Consider the following 12,923-nt stretch of genomic DNA (forward strand, 5'->3'; position numbering starts at 1 on the left):
ATTGCCTTCAAGTGTATTTTGTGCCATCTGGAAGGGCAAAGAGCATCTTAGTCATTGTGAGATTAGTCATCATTTAGTACAGATCATTGAATATCAGAATCGATAGTTCTCAACTAGCCATGATATTGGCTGTTTCTCTCAGTTTTTCCACTTTAGAGTCAGCATTTTGTGATTGTACAGGATATAGTCTATTATTTGGTATGTCCAGTTATTATCTATCTTTGCTTTTGTCTCATCCAGACTTTCTTTTTCTTAAATGATAGACTATTTTCTGTACATATCACTAAAACTGTTGTAGTGGGAACACAGATTGTGGTTGCCTGGGGATCTTGTTTGAATTTGCTTCGGCTGTGGAGCTTAAAGGAAGGCTGATTCTTAAGAGCTCCACTGAAAGCTTCTCTGTATCAATAATTGAGCCCCAGCTTCCCTAAACTAGTATTTATAAAATGGCTGCTCTGGGCAAGGTTTTCTAGTTGTGCTAGGAGATAGAACTTCAAAGAAGAAAAGTGGCATGGCCTTTGTTGGAGAGGAATTTATATTCTGTATTAGGGATGGGGTGTTTATCTAGGGGTTAGGCAAAAGTTTGGTAGAAGGTGGAGGACAGATTCTAATAGCTCTCTACTTAAATTTAAGGAGATAATCATTTTCATCTTGGAGTATCAAGGAAAGCTTTATGGAAGAAAGCAGTGCTTAAATTGGACCTTGGAGAAAGAGAAGGGAGCTTTTTGGTCCAACCCCTTCAAAGGCAAAGTCTAGTGATCTCTTCTCGGAGACACTAGGTGTGGCAGAGATGTGAACTTTGACTGCATAGTCCACATTCTTCCACTGGACAGATTTAAAGGACTCTTGACAGTTTAGCTGTTTTCTCTAGGTAGCAGATAATTGAAAGTTTTTTTTATATATTAGGGAAATTAATTTGTCAGATTCATGAAGGAGAGATTGGAAGAAGGGAAAGTAGGAGGGTACTCCAGCAATATCAGTGAGTTGTAATGAGAGTCCTTAATGGTGGCAGTTTGAAGGGGAGGCAAGTGGATGAATTGAAGAAGCTCCATAGAGGTTGACTTGACAACTGGGCAGAGTTGGTTTAAGTAAAAAGAATCAAAGAAAATTATATTTAATGTAGGTGACCAGAAAGATAGATTGTGCCTTTAAAAGCAATAGGAAAATTATGTACTTTTTTGGGAGGAGAAAAGTTTGCTTTTTGAGCATTTGAATTTGACCTGCCGGTGGAGCACCATCCTGATGTCTAAGATATAATTGTTTATAATTAACAATATAATTTGGAGCTTAGAAGAGTTAGAGCTGGATATTGGTTATTGGATTTTAGCATTATTTTCATGGAAGTGATCCTTCAAGCCCATGGGAATAGGTGAAATGGTAAAGAAAAAAAGGTGTAAGAAAAAAAATCAGAACTGAGATGAGAAATTAGGGATTGTGATGAAATTTCATTAGGGTGTGCAGAACAATTTGATGGCCTTAATATTCCCTCTAGCCATTGTGGCAGTTCAGTTTAGGACATAGAGATCTAACATTTACCTATGCAGGACATTTTATTGTAACTTAGGTGTTTACTGTTTCATGTAATACTAAACAAACACTTTAGTAATTAATTAAAATTGTCACTACTTAATAAATATTTACTATCAATTTGTTTTTCTAGGACAAATTGATAACTTTTGCTTCAAAATATTCATTTGTTATCAAAAGTTAACCTCTTCTGGTAGTTTGGTTGAAAAAATTGTTTCTTACACATTAGAAATGCTCTATTTTTCAGTAATTCCTCAAAATTGACTTATATTGCTTGAAGGTCAGATATGATTTCATGATTAGTCTTGGGACATGATATTAACACTCATTTTTGTGTGAATGAGAAGAAATATATTCCTATCTACTTACATGTCACATGTAATATAAATTAGAGGATAAACAATTTAAATTCTGAAATGTACTAATTTATGGTAATAGAAGCTTTGTCTAAGATATTTCTATTATCAAAGTAAACCATTAGATTGTTTCAGGTATATATAACTTTGCTCTAACTAAATTGTAAATTCCTCAAAAGTTAGAGATAGTTGCTTTTTTTCTCTTAATACTAGCTGTGTGACCCTAAGCAAGTCACTTAAATCCTATTTGCCTCAGTTTCTTTGTCTCTGGGATGAGCTGGAGAAGAAAATGATAAACCACTCCAATGTCTTCATTGAGAAAACCCCAAATGGGGTCAGAAAGAGTGAGACAAACAACTGAACATGTATTTCTTACTGCACTAAGATTTAAACCCATACCATTTCTTAGCGGATATCTGAATTATTTTTGGAGATAGAAAAATCTTAATACATCAGGGAGTTTGATCAAAACAGAGTAAATCCAAACCTGCAAATTCTTTTGAGACACCTCATGACACTGATCTGGAACCCTAACCTTTTTGGGATCCCCCTTGAACCTTATCTATTATCATATATTACATTATAGAGAAGAATAAATATGAACCCATTAGAAGAACTATGCAGTACAATTTTTTTTTTTTGGGGGGGGGGGGCAGGCACTTGGGGTTAAGTGACTTGCCCAGAGTGACACAACTAGAATTGTTAAATTTAAACTCAAGTCCTCCTGACAGTAGGGTGGATGCTGTATCCACTACACCATCTAGCTGCCCCAGGAGATTTTCTAGAAATTCACTGTTTTTAAACAGTTGTCATTTCAAAAGAACAAAATAGAAAATGAAGAATGGAAGTACTTGACTGATTTTCAGGTAAGGTCAATCCCAGCTTGGCTAATGATTTGCTTTAGTTATTTCCTAATTGTATTTCCCGGTTGGTATCTACCATTCATTCTCTTAATTTATATCTTTTCCTCCTTTTCCTGATTTAGTGTCATTGGAAGTAGTTTCTGTAATTGATAATTATTACTTCTCTTTATAGTATTTTCATGTAACTTGAATAAATCAGATCTAGTTTAGCAAGAAATCAAATAGCTTTGGATAAATAATTTTAAAAATAGTACAAGAGCAAGAATAGGCTACATTCTCTGTTCACTGAGTCTTTTAAAGTCCAAACTTGTGACTTTTTTCAGTGATTGTTGATTTGAATACATAAAACTATTTTATTTTTTGGTGAGGCAATGGAAGGGGGGAGGGAGGTTGTTAAGTGACTTGCCTAGGGTCACACAACTAATAAGTGTCAAGTGTCTGAAGTCCAATTTGAACTCAGATTCTGATTCCAGGATTAGTCTCATCAGCTGTGCCACTTATTTGCCCCCTAAAATATTTTTAAAACACAATTTTATTAGGCCTTTTCAATCTGACCTTCTTAGAGCAGCTTTTTAGAATCAAGCACATTTGTTTCACTTTTTTTATTAAGTAATGTTTATTATTTGTCTAGGGGCTAAATACTCTACTTGGACTAGGATCCAAAGACCAAAGGGAACCGTTTCCTTGCCCTGGGTTGGGAAGAGGTTGAGATGGTGGTAGGAATTAGCATTTATGTAAGTCATTATACTAGGCACTTTGTGATATGTGCTTTACAATAATATCTCATTTAGTCCTCACTATCTTTACTAACTATAGGTGTTTATTGTTATCCCCATTTTACAGATGAGGAAACTGAGGCAATCTGTGGTTGAGAGACTTGCCCTGAGTTAAAGCACTGGTAATGTCTTATTATGAGTCCAGCATACAATCTACTACATCACTTCCTGACTGGTAAATTATCCTCTATCAGGAGGAAACACATACATACATAGATGTATATAAAATAGATTGGTGTATATCAATTATAGCTAATTTTACAGTCATTAATAGTGGAAGAATGAGTATTTTCTTATCCATCCTCCATTTTATTCATTTTAAAAATCGAGCTAGCATAACAAAGACTTCTGATGTTGACTATCATTTTTATGGAATAATTGGTAAAAGAAAATAACCAATCTTAAAACCAGTAGAATGAAAGAATATTTGCTGCAGAAAGAATATTTGAGTCAAATTTTTAAAAAATAGAAATTCATTTGTTTGAATTAGAATCTGAAAAGCACATCAAATAGTTATGGTCCTTTTTTCCTCTGTGGGGGGGAAAACATTTAAAACAATTCCATACAATTCTTTAACATAATGGTAAAATAAGTGAGGAGTTTTAATTTTTTTAAATTTTTTTTATTTTCATGGTTTACCTTGTATTTTACAAAAATCAACCTCTTAGAAAATGTTACTAAATTTGAATTTTGGTGGTGACACTTTTTAGTCCTGTTTTCCTTACTATCTCCTTTTTTTACTGTTTCTGTCTAGTCAGATTTGACCACTTTCTCCAAAGGAAGGGAGAGAGTACTCTCCATGTAGCATGTAGGTTGAAAGAGTCTGTTGAAGCCTACATGTGTATGTGCCTTTTAATATGACTTTTCCTTACTGTGTTCTCTAGTTTATTCAAAAGAACTTGGGGTCTTTTTATTGAAGATTGGCATGTGGTACACGTGGTATGATTGGTATACTTTTTCTTTTTTCATCTTCAATACAAACATTTGAAAGCCTCACTCTTGTTCGAAGGTCATTGAGATTTGTCTGCAGTTTTGGCAGAGTTGGCCTACTTCTGGTTGGAGCTCATGTGCAATGTGACATTTTTTGAATTAGGACAGAGTGAATTCTGGGACTAGTCCTTGATATTTTGACACTAAATTATAATTATATAAGTTCTTTGTAATAAGTATTTCAGCTTGTTAAATTCAGAATTCAAGAAAAATTTAAATAAAATAGAATATAGTCCTAATTTTTTTTTTGCAACTGTCCATATTATTAGGAAAATGGGATTTACTTACATTGATGGTGATAGAGGGGAGAAGCAGCAAATAGCCAAGAATGGAAAAGTGTCTGTTTATTATCTTCTTGAAGAGCACTCAGATTTCATGGTTCTTTATACATAAGAATTGATAGTGAAAATAGTAATGATGCTCTACAGTAACTTAGATTAAACTATTGAAGCTTAGAAAAAAAAAATGGATGGCAGAATTGCATTCAAATAGATCTGGTCAGGCTGGAATAATCAATTTGGGTTAAATTTAAAATCTGAGTTGAGAGTAACTTCATTAATACAGAGTAGAGGAAATGGTGGTATAGGTAATTGGATAGAGTATTGGCTTTGGAGTCAAAGGAACTATTTTAAAAATTCCATTTTTTTCATTATTTGATTATCTTAAATAAATTATGTACTCTAATTCTCTAGTTCTCAGTTTCTTCAAGGCCTTTTTTTTCTGGACTGGAATTGACTGAGGCCAGTTCCCTTACACTTGAGGTTGTGTATTGAAACAAAAAGAGACAATACCTTAGCAAGTAAGAGAGACTTAACCTCATTGTAGGAAAGATGTTCAAGAAAGGTATGCCATTGAAGATACTTAAAGTTGATTTACCTAAGTGAAGCTCCTTGTGTTGTGTTATCCATTGTGATCCTTTAAGCATCTGGAATTATTATTCATGGGTGCGTTAAAAGATGAGGCAGGGATGTCTGAGCCTTCGATCTCCTGAACCAGCTTAGATTAAGGAGGGTCTTAATATCTTTTAAGGAAAAACTAGCTTTAATTTACAGGGGGTAAGGTTTAGGAGGCAGGAGATAAATATATTGCCATTATTTAATCTCCAAAGGATAAAGACCCTTTCAGCTTTAAATATATTATGATCTTGAATACCATGTGGCTAGTTCATGTGAGAGAAAACCTTGGGGTTTTAGTAGACTTAAAGCTCAATATGAATTAAGTGTGATGGGGCAGCCATCATTTAGGATTTACCCCATTCCAAGGTTGATACTCAGTTTTTCCAACCAAGTTTGATAGAATTTATTCATGTTATTGTTAATCACTTTGGATTTCTATAATATTTTTTGATCTTACTCTCTTTTTTGAGTAAAAGACGTATTTCAGAAAATATATTAAGGATCTTTTGCATAGGAAAATCTTACTCATCATTGGGTCATATGATGTGTGGTGTTTTTGTTTTTACTTGCTGTTTCAGAGCACTATAAAGCAGATATGGTAGTTTGGTAAACTCAGTTTCACTAGTAAATCTGCATCAGAGATTATTAGTGATAAGCAAGCATTTATTTAGCACATATTACATGCCAGGTATTGTTTTATGTGTTGGGGATACAAAGGTAAAAAGGCCAAGCATTTCAACTCTAGTGCAGAGAGTACAACCCTATTGGGCTGACCACATTGTTTGAATACCAAATGTATGCTTTTAAAAAAATTGTTTTATGGAGAACTCACATAGTGCAAAGCGCTCACAAGGTGGCCAGAAAAGTGATACAAAAGCATTCTCAAGGTATCTCTTAGCAACTTTAGAATCAATTGTATGACATGGGTGGCACTGGCACAGGACCATCCAACATGGCATGACCTCTTCAGAGAAGAAGCTATGCTTTATGAGCAAAGCAAAATTGAATTAGCCCAAAAGAAACTCAAGATGAGCAGAGTGAGACAATCCACTCCAAATATTCATATAGACTATTTGTGTCCTATCTGTGACAGAGCATTCCAAGCTGAGATTGGTCCCGAAATGAGCCACACATACTCAAATACACAAAGATCCTTAAGTGTAGATAAGGAGGTTTAAAGTTCTAGGCATAGGGGGACTATCATTGAAAAGGCTCAAAGTTAGATAGTGTTGTTTTATGTGAGGAACAGCAAGGAATCAGTAAAAGAGTACAAGTGGTGGTGTTTGAATGAGGGGTTGAGGTTTATATGTTAGGTGTAAAAACTTGTACAGATGTTTGAAAGGTTAATATTATTAATAAACCCTTTAAGACAGAATAGGATAGAAAAAAAAAGGATTGTAATTAGCACATTATTGATAAATGAGTGATATTTTTAAAGTGTTCTAAAATATGTTAAATCTTTGTTTTTCATTGTTTATATTTCTGTTTTTATAGTGAAATTTGTTTTTATGAAACAAAAGTAAATTATTGTCCAGTCAAGACAAAATTAAATGTAGCAAGATATGTATTTAAGAAAGCTTTGCAGTGTGTGTTACATTTTTTTCAAAATTTTAGTAACACAAACAATTTTTAGTTAGCTGTGTATTTCTTTTTTATTTTTGACCACCTGGCATAGAACAGTCTCTCTCCTAGGATCTGAATTCCTCCCCGCATTCACCCCTTCTGGAAGCCTTCCTGATTTCCTCCAAGTTAGCAATCCCTCTCATTTGACTGTCTTAATAGTTAGTGTATTCTTGTGTTTGCTTGTTGGTAGAATTTTTTTTTTTTTTTGGTAACTTGCATAAAATAGCTGTTCAATAAAAGCCCTTTCAAATGAATTAGAAATCACTGTGGCAAAATAAAGGCAAATATATCAATATTCTGGCTGTCTGGTTTATTTTGGATAAAATTCTCCTTAGTCTCCTTTGAGGGGAGAAAGAGTTTTGTTGAAGGACAAAAGGGAGACTGCTCTTGGGACAAGCAAAATTGAATCATTTGTGAAATCAAAAGAGCTTTAATAAGATTTTGCCTTTTTCTGTTTTTTTTTTTTTTTTAGAAGTACTAACTTTGTCTTTATTCTAAATCCTAACATTTTAGTTTTTTGCCATCTAGAAGGAATATACTCTTAAGATAACATCATACTACTACTTGCTTGCTAGGTATTATTCAAATTAAGGATTAATTTTTTGGCTTGAATGAACATTTTCCCGGGGCTAAATAGGATTAGAAAAAGACTCTCAGAAAATTTTTCTTTACTCTAAATAAGATGACTTATTTTGCCAATACATTATGTGTAAAGTTACCTGATGACAATAGTCAGAAACATATTTTTCCCTCACTTGAAACATCAGTGTATCATTGAGTCTTTTTTTTTTTTTAAGCTAGTATTTATATAGTACTAAATACTCTATTTAGAGTACCAAGTTCTCTATCCACTGCATCATCTACCTGCCTCAAATAAAATTGTAGGTAATTTTTCAACTAAGCCATAAAGTCTATTTTTATATTACAAATTGTCATATATTTAGAGCTTGAAGGAAATTTAGAGGCCTTTTTTTTTTTTCTTTAGTTCAATCTCGAATCATTTTAAGGGCCAGAAAGGTTAAATATTCTGACCAGGATTAGGCGGGGGAGAGGAATAAGGAGTATTTGAAACTAGATTTTTAAAATTCCAAATCTAGAACTCTTTATGCTTCAGATACCCTTCCTTCCTGTCTTTGGGTCCTTGCCCTTTTCCTTTGTCATTCCTAACATTTTTAATATTTTCTTTACCCCTCTGCCCATAAACATACTTTTATCTCTGTTGCCTTAAAAAAGTACTATCTAGGAAAACAAGGTAATTCTTGAAACTTTTTTCCAAATACATTCAAGAATAGTTTTCAACATTCACCTTTGTAAAATCTTGTGTTCCAAATTTTTCTCCCTCTTCCCCCTCCTCCCCAAGAGAGCGAGCAATCTGATGTAGACTAAATACATGCATTCTTCTAAACATAGTTCCATATTTGTCATGCTGCACACACAAAAAATCAGATTGAAACAAAAAGGAAACCAAGCAAACAACAAAAAGTAAGAACACTATGCTTTCAGTTCTTCTAGTTCTCTCTCTGTATGTGAATGGCACTTTCTACCATAAGTCTGTTGGAATTGGTTTGAATCACCTCATTGTTGAATAGAACCAAGTCTATCGTGATTGATCATGTAATCTTACTGTGTACAGTGTTCTCTTGGAAACCTTATTTTATAAATATGAATGAAAACAATTCTTCTCAAATTGGATCTTGGTTTTGATTTTTCAGTTTTCAGTTTCAGTTCAGTTACACTCTTTTGTATTTGAAACCTTTGTCTTTCAATCTTTTCTCTCATATTCAGCATATTATCCAGTTGTGTTGAATTTGCCTTTGTAATCTTTTGCATGGGAGACAGATAAATGGCTCAGTGGATCCTGGAGTAAGGAGGACCCGAGTTCAAATGTAGCTCAAGGACATTTCCAAATTGTGTGAACCTGGCCAATTCACGTTAACCCTGTTTGCCTCAGTTTCCTTCTAAAACAAGCTAGAAAAGGAAATGGTAAACCACTCCTGTATCTTTGCCAACCCTTCTCCTACTAGAAAAATCCCAGAAGGAGTGATAAAGATTTGGATGCTGCTGAAAACAAAGTTCTCAATCTTTTGTGTCTGTTTCCTCTTTATCCTTGAATCTTTTCTCACTTCTTTTTCAAATCTAGTATGTTAAGTTTTCTTGATTATTGCCTTTATGATCTTTTGTGTCTATTTCTTCTAATGTCCACTTGCCATGACCTTTAGTAGAGGCTTCAGTTACTACCAATGGTGATATTATAGCCACCTCAACTATTCTTTTCCAAGGTACTGGAATGCCATTTTTCCATTCTACTTTGAAATTCTACTTATATTTGTAGGAAGACTTTCTTGATTCCTCCAGTTGGAAATGATATTTCTTCTTCTATGATGACATGGTCCTTAATTTGGCTTACTTTGTATTATATCCATTTGTGTTGTATCTCTTTTCCCTTAGACTAGAAATATAGTGAGACACAAATTGTGTTAATCTTTTTTTCTTGAATGCATATAGTGCACATTTTTTTTGTGTGTGCATTAAGATCAAAAGTGAGTTTTTTCTCCCTTAATTCTTTTATTTTCTCAAGTAAAACTTCTTTTTCTTCTTTTTTTTTTTTTTTTTTTTTTTTTGGTGCATTTGAGTTAAAAAAAAAAATATTGTAGTTAAGATGAGTTGAGTGAAAGAATATGATTACCATATACCATGGTTTTTCTTTTGAGTTAAAAATCATAAGAAATTGTGTTTTGGCCTTTTGGCTAAGATCAAGTATCGTGCTTATATGCATCTGTTTAGAAGCTATTTAGCTCCTTTTAATATCCTGCTAGCTTTTCTGCAACCAGAATTAAGTATGTGATAGTGGGATAAGAAGCAAAACAATTCCCTTTTTTTGGATTAAAGTATAGACAGGTGCTTAATATCAGTTGGAGTGAGGGATGCTTCTAGGATAGTCTCAGGAGACCAATCCTTATCTTTCTCCCAATTTCCTCATTATAACCTTAGTGGTTATAAATTTCTAGTCTTAATATGGCCATATTAAAATTTTAATATCTTTGATCATTCTGAAACCAGATAGTATGTTTCTTGATTATCTATGTTACAGCTTTTTCCACCAGTGCAAGTAATTTAGATTTGATTTTAAGAGTCAGCATCCCAGACAAGGGTTTTGTTCAGAAGTTCTGAATCTTTTTTTTTTATGTGTGTGTGTGTGTGTGTGTGTCATGGAATCATTTGGAAGTCTGGTGAAACCTATGTATCCCTTCTCAGAATGATGTTTTGAAATTAATAAAACAAGCTACACTTGATTACAAAGAAAACTTAATTATATTAAAATAAAAATGTACTTTCCCCCCTATCCAAGTGCACATACTCCTTAATATCTGTCTATGGAAAAAGGTAATTGCAAACCAGGTGAAGAATCCCTGAATGAATGTGATACTGGTTTCATTACAAAATTATTAGTTATGTATAATTCATATATAGTATTGATAAACCTGAAAATTTTCAACATCAAAAATAAAGATCTTTCCCTGGGAATTGAGACCTAACTAATTCCAACTTTAAGTCTTAAGTTTATAGAGCAAATTCTTCTGGCATCAGTTTCTCCAGTTTATAGAAAGAAGACATTAGATCCATTGATTTCATAGGCCCCTTTCAATTTTTAAAAATTTGATTCTCAGGATGGAAGGGGTATGAGTAAAATAACAGACCACAATTTAGATATCTGAAGGCAATTGAATTCATGATTTTAACTAAATATTAAATTACATTATGTAAAAATTGAAAATAAAGTGAGGGTCCCCTAAGTTGAAGAGCTGAACAAGCATGGTATTTGAATATAATTGACTATTATTGCTTAAAAAAAATGACAGTAGACAAATGATTTCAAAGAATCATGGAGAAACTTGATGAGCTGAAGAAAGAACAAGACTATGATTACGTTAGTGTTAATGAAAACAATACTAGAACTGCATGTGAATTGATTATACCGAACAATTTTGACTCTAGACAAAGTTTAGCCATATTGATGCATGTATAGTGGTAGTGGAGAGGTGTGAGAATTGAGGTGGGAATCCCCTCTGGTTGGTGCACAGATCCAATGTGAAAAAATTCACAAACCCAAAAAGTCTGAATGGCAAAAGGGATTTTTATTGGCACTTTAGTCAGCTTTGCTAGGAAGATAGAAGCCTCAGTGGCAAGGTCCTGTTAGAGAAATAACAAAGGCTATCACTGAGAAGAGGATGTCTTCACAGCGGGCAAGAGTCCTGGCAGGCAGCTGTGCCAAGAAGAGAGGTCCCTTGGCAAAGCATAATCCTACTTCACACTTCTGCAGAGATTTGGAGTTCAAAATTGTCTTTTATTGGCAGTCTGGGGCTAGGGCTTCCATTGAAAATTGAATTAGAATACCTCAATGTTGTCAGTACCCCCAGGCCTAGATTTCTAGTTGAAAAGAGAGTAGTTATCTTGAAGTTTTAAGCCACTCAATGGAAATATCAGCCCAGATCTCCAACTGAATAAAATCATCTTGAAGGCTTTTCCCCAGAGCCTTGGGAATTTCCTGAAGGGAATCCATGCCACCCCAAAAGATCGGTGGAGGATGATTTGACCAAGATCTCCAATTGAATGATACCGCTTAACTTGGAAAAGACTTGTTTGGGAAAGTATGTTTTTTCCCAGACATTTTGGAATCTGCCCCGAATCTAATTTCAGGGTTTTTAGATTCCCATCAGCTGCAACTTATCCCCTTCTCCCACCCACATAACCTCATACTCCCATTAGTATCACTCATTTGCAAAGGGAACTGGGAAGCTATGGGTATGAAATGTAGCAATAAGTTAATTTGCCACCCATTTGTTGTTAACTGTTTAACTTTGTTATAAGGGAGAGAATGACTGCTATAATGGCATTAATAAGAAGTGGGGGCAAAAATCAAATGAAAAATATATGTAAAGTATTATGTTTCCAAAATGTCATAAGTGTAAGCTTTTAAAAAAGTTGTGGATAGTTAATATTTCATAAATTAATTAAAATAATCCAGTAAAAGTTAATGTAAAACCTCTGCCTCTCTGAGTAGTGAGTAAAATATTTAGGAAAAACTGTAATGCCATTTATTTGGAAATATTTGAATTTTAATTAAAAGTTAAAATGATACCTTTTAAGGAATTATACTAATTTAGATCTAATAATGTCTTTGGTTGTTTCAGAATGCTTATTTAATGAAATAGTGCCATAGACTGAAAACGTAAACATGAGGATGGCAGGTAAGATATTTATTTCACTGGTACTTGCATTACTTTGGAAATATAGTGTTCATTAATGCATAAAAAGATTGGGAGGTTTTTTTTTTTTTCATCTTTTATCTCTGAGGAAGGATCAAAATGTTAATTTGGGGAAATGTGAAATTAGTATTCTTTTTCTTAATTATGGTCACATAATATTTTGTGCTTGATGAAGTAATTCTTTTGGATAGTCTTCAAATAGTATTCTTTCTCCTTTTTTGAAGCTTGTTAAGAAATGAATCTTAAAGTTTGAAATTTCAGTATCTTCTATTCACATAGTGTAAATTCAGTCAATATTTTAAAAATATTTAATGTTTTCAAGGCACTAGAACTTAACTTGTTATAGAGAGTATATCTTAGTATGTACAAAAGTAAAGTTAAACTGATACAAAATAACTAAATGGAAAAGGAAACTAGAAATTATTCACTGAAGACCAAAAGCAGGTATTTCAGTCAGTCAAGAAACATTTATTAAGTGACTACAATATGCCTTAAAAAAATGAGATTGTCTTTGTCTCCAAGAAGCTCAAATTTTAATAAAGGAGACAAATGTAAATGTAGAAGGTTATGTGGGTGGGAGAAGGGGATAAGTAGCAGCTAATGGGAATCTAAAAAGATTGCTTTT

The 12,923-nt window shown here is 33.5% G+C and overlaps 1 protein-coding gene across 2 annotated transcripts in view; it reads left to right on the plus strand.

Moving 5' to 3' along the window:
- Window positions 1-12,923, plus strand: part of FAM3C (FAM3 metabolism regulating signaling molecule C) — a 55,296-nt gene that overhangs the window by 5,306 nt on the left and 37,067 nt on the right. The window contains exon 2 of one of the 2 annotated variants that reach the window (XM_051963431.1): window positions 12,224-12,280. The exons of the other annotated variant lie outside the window; for it this stretch is intronic. Coding sequence (XP_051819391.1) covers window positions 12,268-12,280 — 13 coding nt within the window. The 5' untranslated portion in view covers window positions 12,224-12,267. The remainder of the gene's footprint in view (window positions 1-12,223; window positions 12,281-12,923) is intronic. 2 annotated transcript variants of the gene reach the window in all.

This window comes from Antechinus flavipes, chromosome 5 (genome assembly GCF_016432865.1).
Source record: "Antechinus flavipes isolate AdamAnt ecotype Samford, QLD, Australia chromosome 5, AdamAnt_v2, whole genome shotgun sequence".
In the NCBI taxonomy this organism is placed as follows: Eukaryota; Metazoa; Chordata; class Mammalia; order Dasyuromorphia; family Dasyuridae; genus Antechinus; species Antechinus flavipes.